At 41.7% G+C, this 22,494-nt stretch overlaps 1 protein-coding gene across 1 annotated transcript; it reads left to right on the forward strand.

The window, feature by feature from the left end:
• The first annotated feature begins 1,746 nt into the window (after positions 1–1,746).
• Positions 1,747–19,454, forward strand: deaf1 (DEAF1 transcription factor). The gene is made up of 13 exons (XM_049573040.1): positions 1,747–2,179; positions 3,219–3,316; positions 3,691–3,817; positions 4,642–4,791; positions 5,236–5,375; positions 5,518–5,583; positions 6,227–6,271; positions 7,879–8,002; positions 9,058–9,201; positions 16,310–16,602; positions 17,443–17,541; positions 18,232–18,321; positions 19,124–19,454. Exons 1-13 carry the CDS (start codon positions 1,981–1,983, stop codon positions 19,223–19,225), a joined length of 1,677 nt encoding a protein of 558 aa, XP_049428997.1. The 5' UTR covers positions 1,747–1,980; the 3' UTR covers positions 19,226–19,454.
• Positions 19,455–22,494: the final 3,040 nt, after the last annotated feature.

Raw genomic sequence — 22,494 nt, forward strand, 5'->3', positions numbered from 1 at the left:
ACGTCAGTGAGTAGAAAAACGTGGGACAGACAGAATGACTGACTGACAGAATGACACACTGACAGTTTCCATGATTATGTACAGCATACCATACCATGACTTAGTCATACCAAACATTAGAAAACAACACCAACATTGGTCCACAGGGGGAGCCACAGCGATCGGTCGCATTTTAGCCATTTTGAAGCATTTTTCTGTTGTTATAGCGCCACCCAGTTGCCAATTAGAGTTAAATTTCTCCAGTCACCTTGAGGCGTCCTGTTCTACATATCTACCAAGTTTAGTAAAAATCCATATGGCGGTTAGGCCTAGATAAGAAATGAGCTCTCTAGCGCCCCCATTTTGTTTGATGGGGTCAATAATGGAGGGGTCCCCTCAGATTATGTGTGGTCATATGCCTACAAAGTTGTGTGGTGATGGGTGAAACCCTTGAGATGTTCTACACCTTTATGTGATGAGCCACGCCCTCCGCAATATTCATTGCCTTATAGAAGCTCAGTTTTAGGAAGTTTTCCAACTTTTGCCAAGAGGGAACTTTAGATATTGCTCCCTAGATTATGTTCACCCAGTTTCATGCAGATCGCTCAAACTTCCTAGGAAGAGATCCATTTGAAGTGTTTTTCAGAAAATTCAAAATGGCGGAAAATCTATATAAGCAGAAGTTATGGGTTCTTGAGGCAAATGTGTTCCTCATGAGGAGAGGCATCTCTGTGCAAAGTTTCATGTCTCTACCACATACGGGGCATGAGATATGCCCATTCAAAGTTTGACATTTCAATTGCTATAGCGCCCCCCTTTGTATTTGTACAGTGTATTTAAGTAAGTAATGAATCTGAATATTTCCTCCACCACTGCCTAAACTGCAAAGCTCTAACTATTAGACAGTGTTTCTTACACACAGAGTGGACTACAAGTTTTATTTGGGCAAACAGATTATTTACACATATTTTGGTATTTACTGTGTCCACTCAGAAGTGAAAGCTTCAGACCAATTTAGAAGTTTTTTTCACCATATGTATTCATGTGAGAGCAGACAGACAGGTAAATTAATTCTTTTTCATCAGAATTAATTGTATGAATGAATCGGGAGTTTTACATCAGCACATAGAACACTTCAAACTCAACAGAAAATAATTTAAAAGAATGGAAACAAATGGGTTGATATATTTGAAATGTATTCTGAACATGTAAAACAAGACATGAACGTACAAACAAGCAGACAGAAAGAAAGTAATATAAATAATGAAAAGCATAAAAGCAATTGTCAGTGTATAGTTACTGTGATTTGGGAGGACGTATAACATCATTAAAGCCACCCCTTCTCCATAAGTCACTGAGTGAAATGAAACAGACAGCTTCCTCATACAGATAAACTTATACCTTAAAATAACCCATGTAAATATATAAAATGAATTACCAAATATCTATCTTACAAACTATAAACCTGCCTTAGTCCATAATATAAATGACCAGGTATCCACGACTTACAAATACATACCAGTCTAAATGTATGATTTATATGTATTACTAATTATCTTTGCCTTACAGAAAATAAATATAAATTTCAATATAACATATGTATATATATCTTAAGCATCTTATCCTTGTCAGCTTGTTGAAATTAAATTGAAAAAGTAATCCATTACTTGGCTATATACATATATTTCTGTCTCTGTGTGGAGTGTTTGGCCGCTGTGTCGCTTCGGATCGGCTCGTGTTTCTTCGACAATTTCCGGTGCATCCCTTTCCTGATACTTCATGAAAAACAAACACCGGAGCAGCCGCTCTCTCGCCGTTGTAACCGCGCCGGATTGTCGAATGTTCCCGTTATTTTTTCGGGTCGTTTATTTAACCGTTTATCGGTAATCAGGTTCCGTGCTCACGGTTCTCCTCTGGTTCGTACCGGGCTCGGCTGCGCTCGGACCGCGCTCTGCCCCGCGGCTGCTCGGCCACACTCGGCTCTTGTCGTTCGGCGGAGAAATGGACGAAGCGGACTCGGCCACGAAGGCGCTCGGGCTGGTTGAACCGCCCATCGGCATACCGCCGGTGGAGGAAGTGGGCTCGGATACCGAGTCGGAGGCCGAAGTCACCACGATGGCCGTGATGGCGGAACCGGGAAACATCGACATGGAAGCCGAGTCCCTGCCGAACCCAGACGAGGCCGAGGCGGCATTCGCAGGCAAGCTAGCAGGCCGCTGCTGTGCGGGGTGGCGCCAAAACACAGCGATGTTAATGATGGCAGCTAGCTTCACTACATGTTGCTGAATTCACCACTTCATATCGACCAAATTAAACCAGCAACGAGCTTCACATCAAAGTGAACAACTCTTAAATAAATAAAACATTTTCTCTTCACACATTTATGAGTAAACACCATAGCTTGTCCGGGTTTGTGGTGCACAGCAACAGAACATATTTGCCAAACTCCGTTCAGTTATTATGTAATTAAAATATTTTTAGCCTGTTTATCACATATACGTCACATATATCATAGTGCATATAATCAGTTTATTAATTTAGCAAGTGCTCCTGAATTCGGCATGACTGACATCATTTAACAACCACCCAACCTTAAAAAAATTCAACTATTAGAGTTGGTTCACGCTGCAAACCCGCCGTGTTTAAACTGCTGAATGAGGGTTAACTGTGATTGAAATCTATATTTTACTCAGGTCAGACTTGATTGTTGAATTACCTGTATGCCGAATTAAAGAGCTGTAAGAAAAGTGCAGACTCTTTAATTAACCCCCGTTCCTCCGTCAAATTTATGATCGTGAGTGGAGTTCAAGGCAGATAAATTGTGTGTCAAGGCTTCCGCAGATGGCCAGGCTGGATTAATGTTTGCCCAGCTGCTGTATAATAATAATAATGATAATAATAATGATGATGATAATGCAAAATTCATATCTAAATTATCATGTATAAATTACTGTTAAACTCTGCATTAGAGTGATGTCTGAACAAGTCAGAATGCAGCTGAAAAGTGAAGTGATGCTTCTTTGTTAAACACATTATGACATCCTCAACAGAATATGTCTTATTATTCTGGTGATATCTATAATGTCCCATATTTCCTTACATGCTGTCTAAATACTCCAGTCCCGCAGTGCTAATATAGTTTGATCTCAACAGGAGCACTGTGGTAGCTATAATACAGCAGAAGCACTGATCTGGAGATGTATGTGATGATGATTAAATATTCTCTTGTTGTTCATCAGAGGTGACGGCTGTGACGGTGGCGGACGTTCAAGCTGCAGAGGACAATGTTTTCACCACAACGGTTGCCACGTCAGGAAGTCTCCCTGAACACGTGCTGGTAGATCAACATATTGTGTACATTAATTAGTATGTTGTATGTAGGAATTAGTGTCTTCCAATAATCCATGCTGCAGATGCTGATCTGTCGACTGCTGGTTTAGAGTAGTGGCAACTTTTTATCCCAATTTAATGTCACTTCTTGATGATGGTGGTGGAGAGTGCCGTCTAATTACACTGTAAAATCTCCCAAAGGTGTTCAGCCTCTTTAAGGGTGACCAGAGAAACTCCTGAAGGCCCACTAGAAACTCAGTCATTGTTCTTTCTGTGCTTCCAGTGCCTTCTGCTGGCTGAACCTCTTCTTATACTGCACCACCTTTAACCTTCTTCTATCTAAGTGTATTTACTCTGTGTGTGTGTGTGTGTGTGCCACAGAGCGGGAGGACAACCCTCCAGCTGGGCGATGGTCTCAGTACCCAGAAGGCCACCCTGATCGTGGTTCACACTGATGGCAGCATTGTGGAGGCCACTGGTCTCAAGTCTGCTGCTGCAATGGCATCAGGTACATCTGTGTGTGTGTGTGTGTGTGTGTGTGTGTATGTGTGTGTAAGGCCCAGACACACCAAACCAACTTCAGAGAAATAGCAGCAATGAAAGCCAACTGTTATGTTGCCTCACAGTTGAACAACTGTACTCTCTGTACTGACACAACAAGCCGACAGTCAGCTGTCTGTGAGCTTCTGTCAGCCTAGTTGGTGCGGTGTGTCCCACACCATTGGCCCTCGTTGGCTTCTGTCTGCTTTTTTTGGCCGATTCAGTGTGTTGAATCGGCGTCGGTGAATTAAATCAATCTGATTGTCAGTTCAGTTCACGAGAAGAGAAACGGAAGTGAGGAAAGTAAACAAAGAGTTAAAATCAAGAGGGAGTGAGACCAAAACAAACTCGTGACATAAGGTCAGATTAATTTTCTTTAGTCTCTGAGCTCATTAGCAGAAACTTTTCCTGATGGTTTGTTGTTCACTGGTGCACTGTAAATACGTTCTGTTGTATCAACATTGGATTGTGTTGTTAATGTGCTAACTGGCTAACTAGCGTCAAGACGGTCTTACTGTTTTCTTTTTTAATGATGATTACAGACTACCGCCGACTGCTGGTGTGGAGAGTCTTGGTGGTGTGTTTACGTGCACCTTTTTGGCGAAGCAGCAGTCGACTTTCGTTGCCGCTAGGTCTCTGAAGTTGGTTCGTTGAGTCTGGGAACCGTACTGGGAAGGTTCCGCTGTCTCTGAGGTGTCCATGTTGGACTAGGTTGTTAAAAAACAAATTGTGGCGGTCACTCTCTTAGACTGATCCGTGTCTTTTTGTTTCATCCGCCTGTGTGTCCCTCAGGCCCACAAACCCCACCCACCCCGCTGACTCCACCCCAGGACAAAGACTCCTGCTCCAAGTACAACTGGGACCCTTCAGTCTACAACAACGAGCTGCCGGTCCGCTGCAGGAACACCAGCGGAGTCCTCTACAAGAGCCGACTGGGATCAGGTGATTAACACGCCTGTACTGAGCGCTGTTTCATACTGAAGGTTACCAGCAGAGCAGGCTTCTTTTCTGTTTCATAAAGGAAGTTATCACAAGACAGATGTTACCGTGGAAACCAGTCTCATTCTGGTTCAGGTCAGTTAACAAGCTCAGTTTTACCTCAGTTAACCTGTCTTTAAAGTTGCTCCTATAAATGAGACCACTGATCTGTAAACCTCTCACAATACCAGATAATCTGGGCTGAACGTAGGTACAGACCAAGGTACCAGACCAGATTTCTCCTCTGATTGTCGGCAGCGATGATGAATCGGCTCAAAACTACTGTAGTCTGAGCTGTGGCCTGAGAGAACATGAATCAGACTGAATACCTCACTTCACTAGTGCTCTGGTGTCTTGAGTAATTTGTGCTGTAGTTTCCCACACTGACAGTGCTGTGTTTGTGTTCAGGGGGTAAAGGTCGCTGCATCAGACACAACCAGCAGTGGTTCACTCCCACTGAGTTTGAAGGTCTGGCAGGAAGAGCGAGCAGCAAAGACTGGAAGAGGAGCATCAGATACGCCGGCAGACCTCTGCTCTGCCTCATACAGGTACTGCTGTGCTAATGCTACAGCTAATATCACCACACTGTACTGCTGACGTGCTGCACTGCACTGTATCACACTTTACATTTTGAAATCTGTTTGTGGTTTAACCTTGTGTGTGTGTGTGTGTGTGTGTGTGTGTGTGTAGGAGCGTATCCTGAACCCCCACGCTGCTTCCTGTACCTGTGCAGCCTGCTGTGATGACCTCTCAGGGGTGAGTCAGCAGGTCCTGCTCCTCCACAGTGGTGAAATGTAACTAAGTAACTGGAGTACTGTACTTAAATGCGGTTTTAAGATACTTGTACTTTGCCATCTTGAATATTTGGGGCCAGGAGTGACCATATTTGTCTAAAGAAGACCGGAGGTGCATCTTATGATGCAGTGCTTTATTTTTCCTCGTGCACTCAGCCACAGGACATGACAGGGAAACTCTGAGGGGCCAAATTACATCATCTTCCTCCTCCCCAGCAGCACAGGACAAAACCACAGGCTGTTATTGTCATTTTCAGCTTCGTCCTGTGCTGCTGGGAAGGAAGAGAAAAACCTGCCTGACGTCTGAAATATAGAATTAGGTTTCTCCTATGGTGACTGGGCGGGTTTGACTCTGCGACTGTGTTTGTTTCTTCATTTTGACCTGAATCTGTTTGTGTTGTCAGACTGAACAAACATTGAATAATCACTTTGGAAACAACAGATGGATGTTTGCTGTCACTTTGGATGTCTGACAAACTAAAAGTTAATCGATATATTTTAGAATTAATTGAAATAATTGTAAATAATCATCATAAAAAAGTTTACTTGCTCAGTTCAGTCAGACGGCAGAACTCAGTTTGTCTGATCTTCTCCTCTCTCCTCAGTGTCCAAAGGATGGAGACGCTTTGGTAGCAGAAAACATCAGTATGGTAAATATATTTATTCTTATCCCTGTAACTTTGACCTCATTATCTCCACCTGAGATTTATATTTCTTCACAGTTTCCTGGTGTTTTATAAACTGAAACGTTGTGAGTGTTAATGTCAAATGTCATTTTTTCTTAGAATTTAATCAGATAGTTCCTGATTCAAATCATTTTCACCAGTTTAGATAAAGTTTTTGTCCGACTGCTTGTGTGCAGACAACATTTAACATTCACAGGATGGGAAAGTAACTAAGTATATTTACTCAGGTACTTTACTCAAGTACAGTCTTTATGAACTTGTGCTTTACTAGAGTATTTAAATGTTACGCTGCTTTATACTTAAACTCCACTACATCTCAGGGGTAAATATTGTACTTTTAAGTCCACTACATTTCTTTGATAACTTTAGTTATTTTAGATTATTAATACAAAATAAAATTAACTTTTAGTAACATTTAAGTAACAATTATGATTTATTATGATGGATAAAGACACTGAATTTCACAAGCTGTCTAGCAGTATATGTAGTAAAAAGCTCAACCTTATCGACTGCAACATTGAAGTGATGCTCACATTAATGCATCAATAATTATAATTCTGTTATCTAATACACATTAATCAAAAGCAGTCGGCATAATGGACACATTTACTTTGGCTACTTTAAGTATATTTTTAAGCTAATACTTTTGTGTGTCTGTGGATATTCTCATTTATCCAGGTCATAGTTATCTCAAGGCAATTGAATCGAACACAACTGGACTCAGTTTTGTCTTAGAAGACGTTTCACCTCTTATCCAAGAGGCTTCATCAGTTCATGCTTGTCTGACTAGGCTGGAACTAGTCTGACAAACTGGTGTGGAAACAACCCAGGTATTTAACCTCTGAGGAGGTCTTCACAAGGCCAATGATGTCACTGGTTCGTTAGTGCTCCAATGGTGTGTCAATGACAGTCGTTGAAACTCCTGCTGCAACGCTGCAATTGGAGTCATTAGAGTCACATGAGGCCATTTGTGAACGACCATTGTTTTTAGAAGTTAAGCTGTTAAATCTCCTGGGCAAGGATGAAAGGACAGCATTATAGGTGGGGGATAGGTGGTGTCGCAGACCTCCTCCTCTATTGAGAGATGGTTATTCCAATTTCACATAGATGGCTTCTTTTACACCTCTTTCAAGACAGATGGTTGACACACCATTGGAGCACTAACAGACCAGTGACATCATTGGCCTTGTGAAGACCTCTTCAGAGGTTAAATACCTGGGTTGTTTCCACACCAGTTTGTCAGACTAGTTCCAGCCTAGTCAGACAAGCATGAACTGATGAAGCCTCTTGGGTAAGAGGTGAAACGTCTTCTAAGACAAAACTGAGTCCAGTTGCGTTCGATTCAGTTGCCTTGAGATAATACTTTTGTGCTTTTACTTAAAATCTCAGTACTTCTTCCATGTGAACATTTGACAACTTTGGCTTCTTTTATTCAGTGAGGGAAAAAGTGTTTTGGAGAAAAATCAAGTTTGTATTTCAGGTATTTAAAAAATTGCAATATTTTCCTTTTGTTGTTGCTGAGTCAAAGTATCTTCACTCTTTGTTGTGCTGATTTCATCTGTCTCCTTCAGACCGGTCCGGTCCGCCTCTTCGTCCCGTACAAGAGACGGAAGAAGGACAATGACCCTCCGGTCACCTCCCCGAAAAAGGAACTTCCAGCCACCAAAAACATCACACTGACCCCGGGGACCACATGTACGTCAGGTGACCTCAGTCTGATGTGCGATCAGAGGAGACTCTGTGTCACACAGCAGAATTAGAATCAATAAGCAGATTTATGTCAGATAATTCAATAGATTCGTGTGCTCACAGTCACAGCAGCTGGTTTTAAAAAGTTTGAGACTTAAAGAGGACGTGTTCTGCTTTCCGTGATTTTCTGACATATACTCTGCATATTTTGTTACATGTTAAATGAGTCCATGAAGAAAATGTATCACCTGTCCACCTACTACATCCCACATAAGTTGAATATAGACGACGTTTCAATCCTATGTGGATTTTTGTCCAGCTAAAATGTTTAAAAAAATTAGAAGCCACATAGGGGTGAGGAAGAAATCGATACCAAATATTATGGCAATATTTTGCGTCGCGATAGTGTATCAATATATGGACGCCAAGTATCGATCTTTTCTGAAGAAAATAACAGTCATCACCTACTTCCTGTGGAAAGATCTGCATCCATACAGTGCTGGTCAGTCAGCAGGATACCTACATGTGCTGTGTTTCACTCACGCTCTCAATCAGAGGGCGTTAAATCTGCCCACAGTTCAGGCTGTCAGGTGTATACAGCACTTCTGACAGGTGCTAGGATGGTGTTGGTCAGTCTGTCTGCTCTGTGTCACACTTTGCTGCAATAAAAATGATTAAAGTCAATGAACAGACTGAAACTTTATCTTAGGAGGTAAAAATGATGTTGACAAAGTTTTCCTTTGGGGAAATAATTTGCAGTTTGAAAAGAGGCAGTAATATCAGAGGGCCTGGTGGTCCCACCCCAAAAACCACACCCATATTTGTACATAATTCGCACCAATAGGGTGACAAGCTCCGTGATGGTGGGTGTGGTTGACCATCCAAACTATTCAGGCTGATAAACAGTTGATAAGAAACAATTCAATAAAGTACACAGAGAAAAAACTGTTAAACAAAAGTCATACTTCAGAATATCAAACAAATATTTTATGATACCTTTTATCTTATTCATCATCTCATTATGTCCAAACATGTCTAACACGTCTGTCCTTCACCAACAGTCACGGTGTCCCCGTCAGGACAGTTCACCTCCGGCACCTTGACCTTTGACCGCACGCCAACAGGCGATGCCACCGCGGCCGCCGCTGCTGCTGCCATCATCTCGGAAGGTTCAGCGCAGAGCGAGGTGTTTGCCAGCACAGCAGGTAACGTCCACCGCTGTTATTTATTTGTGTGTCATCAGCTGTTTCTGAGGGTTGGACATGCAGTTGTGTTCAGGAGTGCAAAATAATACGAATCCAAACCTATATGACTGGAGCATGTGTAACTTTAATTTGAAAGGACAGACACAGGAAGTGTCCACGCTCAGCAGTCAGACAGGAGTCAGGTTAGTTTCCAGGGCTGGTACCTGCGATTATTCCACAGGCTAGTTAATAACATGTCGGGCAGGAAATCCAAAGTGTGGGATCATTTTGAGAAGGTGAAGGACGAACCCAAGGTGATATGTAAACTCATCTTCATTGGTCGACTACAAACATGACGTATCATGTGAAACATGGAAGTAGCTATATGCCCATTAGCCCACAGCGTCATTAACAGGCGGCTCGCTCAGTGTGTGACGTGCACTTGGAGATAAAATATAGGCCTATATTAATGAAGGTTCATTAGTACGGTTTGTATTTCTCTGTAATGTAGCACAGTGTTAACAATGTTACTGATACTATTCTTTCTCACACCTTCAACTCAAACCACCAACATATATCATTTAATCATTACATTCACATCAGAAACATGCAGGAGACTAGTCCACTGATGGACCCTGATGAGGACTGTTGGTTGATGAGGAACATTCATAGTCGGAGGCAGCCCTAGATTTTTGATTGGGTCTGTTCCTTTGCGTCTGGAATATGATCCATAGGCTGGGGCCTCTCTGTAGCACCACAGTGCTTCATTTATTGTGACACATTTGACCTTTGTCGAAAAATTGCAGCTGCTGTGATTTGGATGTTGTGATAATATTAAGATTAATGGTGCAGACATTCATTGTGTCCAAACTAAGAATCTTACCGTCTCTGGTGCGTCCCTGCTTTTTCGTCACCAGCAGGTCGATGTTTTCACTTACTCTGTGAAATATCTGCTGGGTGGAGAAACAAACTCACCTCCGTCGGGTGTTCAGGATGTTTATTGTGTCCTCCTTCTTAATTACCTGTCCTACAATCCCCTGCGTCAGGCCTGACCTGCAGCCTATCCATCATCCTATCAGGTGTTGGGGAGGCACTGCAGGTGCTCTCTGATTGGCTGTAGCATTGCTGTAATGAGCTCTCAGGAGAGGCGGGTTGTGAGACTGATTTCACTGCCTGATCCTTACGTCCTGTTTAAAGGACCAATCAGAGATCTCCCACATCTCCTCAGTCCTGCTGCTAACACTGAAATATTATTAATGTTTATTATTTTTAATGTTTCCTGAAAATCAGCTGACAAAACACTCAAACTGCTGATCATCCATCAAGGACTCAAAGTGTTTTTAACATCAGTGGGACTGTGGTTTTAAATGAAGAGATGTGTGTCAGAAAATAATCTAAATATTCAGGTTCATCATATAGAAAATCTACATGATGATCTCAGATTTTAAAACTGATTTTATAATAAACAAAACATGGAGCTGCTGGAGCTGTTCCTCTATTTTCACTTTCAGCAGGGGAACAGTAGGGGCCAGCCGACAGAATGACAGAAACACAAAACAGAGGTTGGTGCAGCTGATAAATGAGCAACATGAATATCCAGGAGAGAAAGAAGTGCAAAAGGAACAGTGTGTAAGATTTAGGGAGATTTAGTGGAATCTATTGGTGAATGAAACTTCTCCTGGTTCGAATTCCTTCAGTGTTTATTGTTCAGGAGGTTTTTTCCGGGACCTAAATTATCACAGAGGTCTCTTCTGCTCCTAAACACACAGACCGGATGAATAAAACCAGTAAAAACACTGAATAAAGGCGTTTCACGTAAAAAAAAAATGTTTTTTTGACTCAGCTCTTCTCAGAGAGGCTGCTAACTACAGTGGCCAATGTAAAAATGCAAATGTCCCAATATAGAGCCAGTGTTCGGTTTGTCTCTTCTGGGCTACTGTAGAAACATGGCAGTGCAACATGGTGATCTCAGTTGACGAGGACCTGCTCCCTATGTACTGTAGATATAAACTCCTCATTCTAAGGTAAGGAGAGCACAATGATTCTTATTCTCAGGTGATTATACACTAGTTTTAGTTTAATGTGTGACACCGAGGCAGCGCCTGGATGCAGGCGACAGATGTGTTTAAAAAAAAATGCAGCGACAACAGACGTTTCATATACAAGATATATATAAAAAAGGGCAAAGTGTCTCTGTCTCCGTCCCTCCTCTGGCATCTCTGTTGATGCTCTGTGCAGAAATAAGATTAAAAGATTCAAATCATTTTCCAGCAACAGATTCATTTTAAAGACTGACAGATGGAGAACAACTTTTTAACTCCGCCCACAAAGATTTTTAATAGTTTCAAATAGGGCTGACCCAAAAAATTCAAAGCTTCGAAGCTTTGTTCAATGGCACGGGATTCGATTGTGTGTGTGTGGGACCTTGAACGCAACACTAACCCCATCTCCGACAAGGAAATACATAGAAAGCCCAAATTGCAATGAATGGAGACCTGTTATCCTGCTTGAACACAGACAACTAAATTCTTTCAACAATGTGACTCAAAATAATGATAAAATAGATTTTAATTATTTTTTTAAATTTAAATTTAAAATCATTCTGAGCTCCGAAGCTTCGATTTTCCAAAATGAAGTCGAAGGTCAGCCCTAGTTTCAAACCTATCTGAATCTTATATAGTCATGTCATAGTTTAGTGTCCTGTGCTGCAAACCTTTAAACCTCTGCAGCTCCAGTGCTGTGTGCGCAAAGTTAACGTACAGCTGTTTATTTTCAAATACGTAAAAAAAATCCCTGTCTTTGCATTTTGATGCATTTTATTTGGATCACAGTCTGTGTTTATAAACGTGCCTGTGACATCTGAAGTGTGGTTTTGACTTGCAGCTGAACATGAAGCTCATTTCATAGAAAATACCAAGATATATATCATTTATCTTCAGTCAGCCTGAAGATACTGAGATCTGAATTTTTGTCCATATTCACCAGTATATCTGCCAGTATATCCCCCCAAATCCTACAGACTGGACCTTTTAGAATACAACTCAGGGCCTTAATATGAAGAGAAACTGACAGATAACAAAGTAAACTTCATCTGTAACAGTTGTTTTATTATCACATTAATATAAAACCACGTGTAAAAACTCTTTACGCTCTAACAACCAAAGGTTCGTTTGTTTTCAGACGCAGCCCTCCTGATTCCCTCGATAGAAAGCTGGTTCTTTCTGATAGATAATGTTGTGCTTGGAACAAAGTTAAGTAAATAAGTAATTAAAGTTATTTTTGACTGATGTTCAATTCTGGTAAATTAATACCCCAGTAAATTTAAATACATTTTAAATCATTTTTACCAAATAAGAATGCAAATTAAAAGAGTCTAGAGCAGGGGTAGGCAACCTGTGGCTCCAGAGCCACATGTGGCTCTTTAGCCCCTGTCCAGTGGCTCCTTGAGCCTTTGAGAAAAGAATTTTATGGAAATTCATTCTATGAATCCAAATGTTGCTGAACCTCGATAGCAGTGGCTGGTTAGCTATGGATGCCAAATCCAAAAAAGTGAATTGAATAAAATAGAGAATGTAGTAGTGTGTGGACAGATTTGTTTGCTCTCACTGCCAGCTCTGCAAAATTTAAGTACCAAATAATCATAAATAGTGCCCTGCACAGTGTCCACATTGTGGTAAAACATATTAACAAATGCTTATTTAGACCATAAGTATATGCTAATTTAGACTTAATAGGCTATTTACCTTGATTATAAGGCTCATCCATGTTTTGCAGCTCCACACAGATTTTTTCAAATTATTTTTGGTCAAAAATGGCTCTTTTAATGGCAAAGGTTACGGACCCCTGGTCAAGAGTAAAATGAAATATTATACAAAACATAATACTGAGACAGGCTGGTAGTGATAAAATAAATAAATTCTGAGTAATAGGTTAAAACATTTGTAGACTCTTGAATAAGTCCAAAATAAAAACAATAAATAAACAAGAAAACAAATAAAATAAAACAAGAAAAGTTAAGGAAAAGTTGAGGCGAAGCTCGAGAGCAGTCGTCCTCTGCACAGTCTGCTTCTGTCGAGTCTGTTGAGCTCTCACAGCTGCTCGTTTAATAATTGAAGATAACTCAGATCAGTATGTCAACATCTTTATCGGCTCCTCTGTTACATGCTATAACACTACAGTGACAGGACAGTAATGGAACAATGTTAGAGGAGATTTATGAAACAAAATCAACCTGAAACTAAAATGTGTCCCCAGTGAAAATTAGTCCTCGCTACCAACTGTACCGACTGAAAACTTTCTCCAGCTTCTTTCTGGTAAATTACTGTGAAGCAGGTTAGTCGGTATGTAAGAGTCCAGTTAAAGTGAATATTCTCTTTACCTGCGAGAACACACACATTGTTTCCCCTGGACATGTTGAATCAGAGTCTGAGATGGATGTCCGGTTATTTTTGGACTCGTCTGCTCTCAGAGGGGCTCCGAGCTGTCGGTGACTCCACCGCCACCAGAAATATATCGTGTATGTAGGTCAGGAGTGAACATATAGAGGACACACAGACACAGTGACCTGGATCTGCTGCGACCACCTGCTCTGTTTTAATTCTTCGTACTTCAGTTCTGCATCAAACCTTTGGAGGACTGATGGAAACCTCAGAAAGTGTTGCAGGAGACCCGTGACGGTCGGGGTGTCTCCTGTGTGTTTGAAATGTTATCATCCCTCACACTGGCTGCCAATCAGGGCTTCTGATGTGTCACACACTTGAAATTGCCACGTGCAAACGGTGACAAATAGGTTCCCTGTTAAGGTTTTTTTTTTAAATAATATTAAACAATATTAAATTAGATTACAACTTTTAGCTAGAGTTTGCCTCTTAAAGCAACACTTACCTTTCTGGAAATTTTACGCTTTCCTTTGTTTAGGTTGAAATGTTATTAATAAGCTGATGGCACACTAACATGTAAGTGAATTCCACCTGAGATGAAAACTCATAATTATACCATTCTCATATTATTATATGGTTCTAAGAAAACTCCAACGAATGCAATGATTGGCCGAGCATCCTGTCTGTCTTCCCCACGTGGAGGCCTCCGACCGACGTAACCGTTCGCGTAACATCTCCATAACGTTATATGACAACACAGCATCCAGTTGCTAATGGCTAACGTTAGCCTACTGTAGCGTAGCCTCTGAAACATTAACGTTATCTTCCTTGTGCGTTTCCACTTACTGGTAACGTTAACGCTACTATCTAATGTTAGCACTGTAACCTTAATCTAAAACTCATCAGTCATCACTAGGGCTGTCAAAATTGCTCAAAATTGACGTTCGAATATTCCTTCTTAAAATAAATCATAGGTTTGAACCATTCAAAAAAAAAATTTTCACATTATATCCACAAGAGGGCAAACTAATACAAGGAAACATACTTGTATATGTATTAATACAAGGAAACATAACTACTTGTAGGTATTTTTATTTCCACATAAACGTCTTTGAAAACATTTACATACCTACACATTAAAACACATAAAACAATTATCTATAACATTACGTTATAAACGACCGCAGACCTCTCGCTTGCCCCCCCTCTCTGACCCATCATGCAGTGCGTTCAGTGCAGCGGCCCAGGCCAACGCCCACTCGCAAAGAGGACAGCTGCGGTGGTGTTTTTTTTTTCTCTACAATCGAATATCAATTTTCACATTCGAAAGTCCTTTTTTTTTTTTTTTTTTCTCCTTTCCAAATTCGAATTTAAATTCGTATTTAGAATATTTGTTGACAGCCCTAGTCATCACTGACTCTGGTTGAGTTTTAAAACTCCGGGGTTGCGTTTTACTGTCTTGGTTGTAATGTTACACTCGCTCTCCTCTTCCATGTATCTAACGTTACCATGCCAACGCCTACGTCTATCATAGACATATTGATGACGTAATGGAGGAGGGGGAGTAGGCCTTTGGAGGGAAGCGAGAGTTCTTGACTGGAAGTTGACCTTCTCTTTAACCACTCGACATTATTTGAAAGGTTACTTTTGAAATGTAATAGGTTATGGATTACTAGTTACCCTGTTAAAACTGTAACAAGCAATGTAACTATTTTAATTACTTCATCAAAGTAATGTAACTTTTTTCATTTGATAACGTTTGGATGACTTTTCTAACTTTTTTTTTTTTTTTTTTCAAACTGGGCAGTAAAGCTGAAAAATGTCCTTGAATAGACTTTCCGAAAAGAAGGCGGCGTTCCTTCATGATGAAAAGATACAGTGCAACAAAAGTAATGTTAAATTCTAAACTTTTTACTTAAAGAATAAATTTGGATGTTTGTAATCACCAACATTTTGATTAGTAACTAATGTAATTACATATTTTGTAGCCACGCACTATTACATTACAGGCGGTAAGTCTAGTTTTCTGGTCGCTGAGAGTTGAAAAATGGTAAACTTGGGGTAAAACGCTGCGCTCGTCACTGTCACTGTTTACTCAGCTGTCCGATCAGAGTGGAGCAGGGACAGGACAAATACAACAAAGACACACCTGTCACATCAACAACAGTGGAGGAGAAATGAATTCTCCGACCACATGAACCGCAGTCTGTCTTCTCTCCCTACGTCCTTCAGCCTTCCAGAGCGAGTAAAAGCATCTCAGCTGAAAAAATGCTGCACCTCAAAAGTGCGCTGGCGCTTCTAGCTGTGTTTTCAGAGGAGCATCTCTCGTTTTCAGCTGGGAAAAAACACTTTGGTGAACACACAGCCGCTTACAGACACAACACCAATGATTGTCCGAGCAGAGCAAACCGACCACAATGTGTCAGCCCAACCTTCGACTTTTAGAAACTGGGACATTTTTTATAGTCTTCCAGGATTTCATAAACAAAATAATTTCTAAAAAAGTCATTCACATCTTAATTGATAAAGAAATTCCCCATAATGTGAAATATAGTGTTTGTTTTCGCTACATTTGTACAAGACCTCAGACAGCTGTGGGGTTTTTTTTGGTGTGAAACAGTGTAGTGAACTTGTGTATGATGGCGGCCGTCAACTATCGACAGTCTTTTATCTATCAAAGGAAAAACATGAAACTAAAAACATGCCTGAAAACACTCTGTCTCTCTCCTTCTTCTTCTTCTTTCTGACAGTGCTGACGGCGTTGCCGGCGCTGGCCGTGACCCCTCAGCCAGTTCAGGCCAAGATGGCGGTGGCAGTCACGGCCTCGTCTCCGTCAGCAGGGCTGGTTAGCGGGCTGGAGGTGGGGCCTGTAGCGGGGGCGGGGCCAGCGGTCAGCGAGGGGCAGAAGAACACCTGGCTGTACCTGGAGGAGATGGCCAACACGCTGCTGAGCAACGTCCAGCAGCTGAAGGCTCTGATCGAACAGGCGAAAAACTCTGCAGGGGACTCAGCAGGGGTCAAAGGTCAGGGTGGCAGGAAGGAGGTGAGAACACACACACACACGCGCGTTAGCTCTTTTTCGACAGAGATGGCGCTATAGAGCCGCTACAGAGTCCCCTCTTTATGCTGCCTTTGCATTTTTACACAGAACAAAATGGCCGCAGCATCATGTCGCTTCACTGTGTGATGACGGCATCGTGGAATAAAAAGAGGTGTGACAAGTGTGATGTTTAACACAATAGCATCGGCCTCTTGTGTGACATATGACGTGCCTCTGCAGCGCTTTATAAACGATAACACGGCAATAACAATTGTTTACAGTCCCTGTTATACGGCGGCTGATCTCATCCTCTGCTCGGCGGGTAAGGAGCTCCTGGACCTCACAGTTTCCCCCCCTTTTTTTTTTTTTTTTTTTGGCTGCTGTTCTTCTCCTTTGAGTTAGCTGCTAACTGCGATCAGCTACTTTTGGGTTGTAAAAACGTCGCCCCCATGCCATCCATGATCCCGTCCTGCCAGCTGTCCCCTTTATACAGAGGTTATTTCAGCGCTGTTACTTCCTTTGATGTCGGCTTAAAAGCGAGACAACAGTGCTCCCTCATTCTGTGATATTATACAAAACAACAAGGCTGCATAACAGCCTGAAAGCCCTGCTATGGAGAGGCAGTGTAAAAGGGCTAGTGACACACACACACACACACACACACACACACACTGACATACATGGTTTTGGATTCAGATGAGTGGCATTAAGCAGAGATTATTACACAATGATTATGAATAAAAAATGTTAATGAGACGGTGACTTTATTACTGAGTTACTGACTCTGTGTGTGTGTGTGTGTGTGTTTGTCTCTGTGTGTGTCTCTGTGTGTCTGTGGGACAGTGTGGTCTCACACAGTCGTTTCAGAACCAGATCACGTTTCAGCAGCCGGACGACTCGGAGGCTAAGAGGAGCTCTGACATCACCGAGATCATCATCAACGTATGACACACACACACACACACACACACACACACACACACACACACACACATTCACGCACTATTAGGCAGCATTCCAACCTGAAATATCCTGACTTTTAGTCCCTCGTATGTTTGAGTCAGACTCCAAAATCCTGCATTTCCATACTGCAGCTGTGCAGTCTGTCATTAGACCGACCTCCCTGGTTAACAGCAGCTTCACAGATATATATATGTGTGTGTGTGTGTATGTGCATATTTATATATCCCCCTGAATCTTACACACTGGACCTTGAGCATACAGTGACTAAAAAAGGACAATAACATGTTGGTTAAAGCATTAATATATTGTTGAGTCACATTAAATGTGACGGCTAATCAACCTTGATTTTCCTCCAGCCAGAATTTGTTATTTGAGACCTGGCTTATATTTAAGCAAATGTGGTATTTGTGATGTCACTCTGCTACTATCAACCTACAGAGAGTGTATCTGTTAGTGAAATGACAGATGTTTGAAAATGTTTGCGATGTAGGGAGTCAGACACAGCAGAGGGACGTTGGGTTTGACTTTTAGAAAATGTTAAAGGGAGTGTATTCAAACTAAAGTATGTTGTTGTCAGTGATTACTCTGCCAGGAGAAACAACAAGACTTACATAAATATATCTGTTGTATCTCCTGTGTTTACGTGTGTTCATATGTGTCCTCCTGCAGCAAATGTGTGTGAACTGTGGCCGTGTGGCGATGAGTGAGTGTACAGGCTGTCACAAGGTCAACTACTGCTCCACCTTCTGTCAGAGAAAGGTAAGACTCACCTGAGTGATCCTCTAGAGCACAGCCATGTTTTTGTTTTAATCTAACAGCACGGTGGTGCGGTGGTTAGCACTGTCGCCTCACAGCAAGAGGGTTGCTGGTTGGAACCCAGGGTGGGGGAGCCCTTCTGTGTGGAGTTTGCATGTTCTCCCTGTGTCAGCGTGGGTTTCCTCCAGGTGCTCCAGCTTCCTCCCACAGTCCAAAGACATGCAGGTTAACTGGTGACTCTAAATTGTCCGTAGGTGTGAATGTGAGTGTGAATGGTTGTCTGTCTCTATGTGTCAGCCCTGTGATAGTCTGGTGACCTGTCCAGGGTGAACCCTGCCTCTCACCCAGTGTCAGCTGGGATAGACTCCAGCACCCCCGTGACCTCCTGTAGGATAAGCGGTTACAGAAAATGAATGAATGAATGAACCTTTTCTTTTCCACCAATAAGAAAGACTCATTAAAAAATGTCATATTCACGAGTCTTCTGGCCAAGATGAGTCAGAGACAAACATCTTGACACAGGTAACATTGTCTTGTGTTCTGACTTTATTCTTTTTTTTTAAATACAGTATTAGTTCTCTGAGAATTTCTTTCACATTCTAGCAAACATTGGTGTTGTAACAGAAATAGAATCGAATCAGGACCTTGTGAATCAAAATCGAGTCGATTCAGTAAGTCAGTGGTGACACCCAGCCCTGGTTGAATAAGAAAAATGAAGATTTGCCAAAAAATCTGTCTTAAATTTGGTTAGAATGATTTTTATTAGGATGAACAGAATCACAGATCAGTTTGTTTCTCTCTGCAGGACTGGAAGGAACATCAGCACACCTGCTGTCAATCAGCAGGGGGCGTGGCTGTTCAGGAGGAAGAGCCAATCACAGCCATGGACATGGACAAAGTGAAATGATGGAGCAGTCCAAAACATGAGGTCCTCACACAGGAAGTCCTTATATGGTGTGAGGAGGACAGTCGGGAACTTTAATTCTGTCTCAGACCGACAGGAGCAGAACGTCTCTGATCTGAGAACTCGTATAAACTTAATGAAAGGAAGTCGGATGTTTTCCTTTTCACATCAATGCAGTCAGAGTTTCTCCACTTGTATAATTATTATTGTTTCATAAAGTAAAATAAGATGAGCTGGAGCTGCAAGTAAATTATTTTTAGTGTTGATTAATCTGTCAGTTTTTTCTTAGTGTAATTATTTTATTAATAACTGTAACGATGAGTTTTGTATTTCTTATCTTCCCTCAGTGACAGTTCTCTCTCTGTTGCTTTATGAAGCAGTATTTTGCTGCCATTTTTAACTCTGGATAAACAGATTTAAATTTCCTTCCAGAGACGGTCCTGGTTAAATAAAGGTCAAACACATCAATGAAATAGAATTAAATATATTAGATTACATCACCCCACCCTGGCTAATACTTGGAGATGAGTTATCTGTTGTCTGCTGATTATGGTTCTTTATTTTTTATCATTATGAGTCAAGATGAATTGTTGTCTAAATCAAAAAATACTCAGACTTTAAAGGTTGTCTTTGTTTTTCTTTCTGCTAAAAGACAGTTTTTATTATGTGAGTGTTTCAGTTAAAGCAGGGGCAGAAATACAGACGACCTCTGAGCACTACCGTTCACTTCAGTTCTGTACACTTATTTTCCTGTTCCCACAGTAAAAGTTGTGGATGGTACCAACAGAAGCGTTCGAATGTTTGGTCCCCCCTCTGTTGGGGTACCTAGCACACAGATCTGGTACTAAAAGGTGGAGCTGTGAACACTGCAGTCTGATTGGTCAGTAGAGGACGCTCACTCTGGTTTTAGGTGGAACGTTAACTTGTAATGTTACTCAATGCATGAGTTGATGACGTGAATCCATCAGCACACCTTAAATTTCACTGTGACAACTTTGACCATCACTTTAGTTTTTATATGACACACACTTTTAGTAATGACTTTAAAAATATAGATTCATTTGGAGCGGATTATGTGAAGGTCATATATTCTAATCCTCACTTCCTGTGGGCTACAGCAACACTAAACCCCTGAGCTTGCCTGAGAAGGACTAAATGTTCTGCGGACGATAAACCAGGTGCAGACTTCCATCTATGTCACCGCTGATGAGGAAATAAAACGAGTGCTGGACGGAGCAGTGAGTGACTACCCTGGAAATCCAGAGTTCTCGCGAGAGCACAATTTGAATTTGCTCAGCGAGTCACTCTGGCAATCAGTAATGATGCTCATTACCCATGCCGTTGGAGCCGAGCTGCACCAATCACATCGGTGTATCTGATATAGGCGGGCCAGAGGCGAGCTAAACAGATGACGACAGCGCTGCGACAATGAAGTCCAGAATCAGTCAGTAAACATTGCAAGATGGCTACGGATGAACACCAGTTGTTTGAAACGGCTTTGGCTGCTACAATGAACGAGTTAGACTTGGCTTTTTCTCTAAAAGAGGAACAGAAGACGGCGCTCAAGTCTTTCCTTTGCAAGAAGGACGTTTTTGCTGTTTTGCTGACCGGATACGGCAAGAGTCTAATCTACCAGTTAGCTCCACTGGTAGCTAAGTGCTAAGTATTGTTCTGATTGTCGTAGTGTTAGCCAATTGTGTGCAGTGATATTTACAAATGCATGCTTGGTGCCGCCCCTCGAGTTGGGCCATTTGCATTACTCATGGTCAGACCTTAAATCTTTCTAGATTTGGGTCTGGATTTCCAGGCTAGTAAGTGACAACAACCCCGCCCACATTTAAGAGGACTGTCTGAACACACCGAGGGTCTAGGTACCATGTCTGAAGGCTTACTGCTGGTTCCAAAGGTAGTGGACTGAAAGGGTTTGGTGGAAACGGGATTGTACAGCACTTACTTTTCATACAGTCAATGCAGCCCAAAGTTCTTCACAGAGCAAAATTCAGACAGCACTAAAACTAACCCAGTGTTTCCTACACATTGATTTATTTAATCTTATTTCATTGTAGAGTTGCGTACACCTTCTCCTTCTCACCCCGCTCTCTGTCTCTGTTCATCAGACCACAAATGAGACAAGAATTAGCTGCTAGCCACCTCACAGTCCCTCCGCCTCGCTCCCCGCTGCTGTGGACGGCTTCACTGTGTTTACTGAGTTTGCTGATCTGGTGGAGAGTCAGAGCTGTTCGGTCCTCAGAGCTGTTTGGTCCCCAGAGCTGGGGTTTGCGCTGACATGATTCAGGTTGCGACAGCTGCAGACTGGAGGTCTGTCTTTGGAGCTGCTGCTACCTGCTCTCTTCCCAGGTTGCTTTGCAGTGAAGGCAGCTGTTGCCAATCCTGGAATAGCAACTTCCTCTGCAGGATTCTCCGCCATTAAATCAGGGTTTCACCTAAAGGATGCACATCTCCATTTGTAGCACAGCCAATAGGAACGCCCTCTTTCTGAAATGACCTGTGATTGGCTGAAGTCTCCCGTCACAGGTTGGATTTTCTAAACCGGGAAAACTACAGTTCTGCACCTCCTCCAAGAGGAGGTGCAGAACTGTAGTTTTCTCTCAGTTCACTTGAATTACAAAATGCTTTAAGTTTATTTATTTATTTTGCCCAATGACGTCAAAATGAATCTGCCTACACCAGATCAAAGCCTGATACAGAGAACCACAAAGTCAGTAACTGTTCAGTAATTTCGTACAAGATATTATCTCGAGTGTTTCCATGTGTGATTCAGCAGCAGCAGTTTGAGTCCAGAGCTGCCACAACTAAATCATTCAATTTAATTTTATATTTGTGTGCACATGCTGTACACCGTGTCGCCACTCCGCCACAAACCACAGCAGTTGAAATATCTCCTGTGACTGCTGTGTTTCAGCCAATCAGATGTGACGTCCCACTGGGTGATGTTTGAAGTTTAACTTTGACAGATTTCAGGGTTATTTTTGTTATAAAAACAGGACATTTTCTCTTTTGTTTTAATCATAAATTAGTCGAATTCAAACGTTATAATCCAGTTTGCATTTTCAAGTTTCGGTTGCACATTTTCTGTTGAGTGTTTGTCATTATTATTAACATGGTGCACTTAATTTTGTGTTTCATCTTTTTGATGAATTAAATGTGCATGTTTTATTTATTTAGAATATTTTATGATTAAACTCAGAAGTCCATCTGCTGAGGGGGATTTACTGTATATAAATAAAGATAGATATATTTAACCCTGTGCA

Source organism: Epinephelus fuscoguttatus, linkage group LG4 (assembly GCF_011397635.1).
Source record: "Epinephelus fuscoguttatus linkage group LG4, E.fuscoguttatus.final_Chr_v1".
Taxonomy (NCBI): Eukaryota; Metazoa; Chordata; class Actinopteri; order Perciformes; family Serranidae; genus Epinephelus; species Epinephelus fuscoguttatus.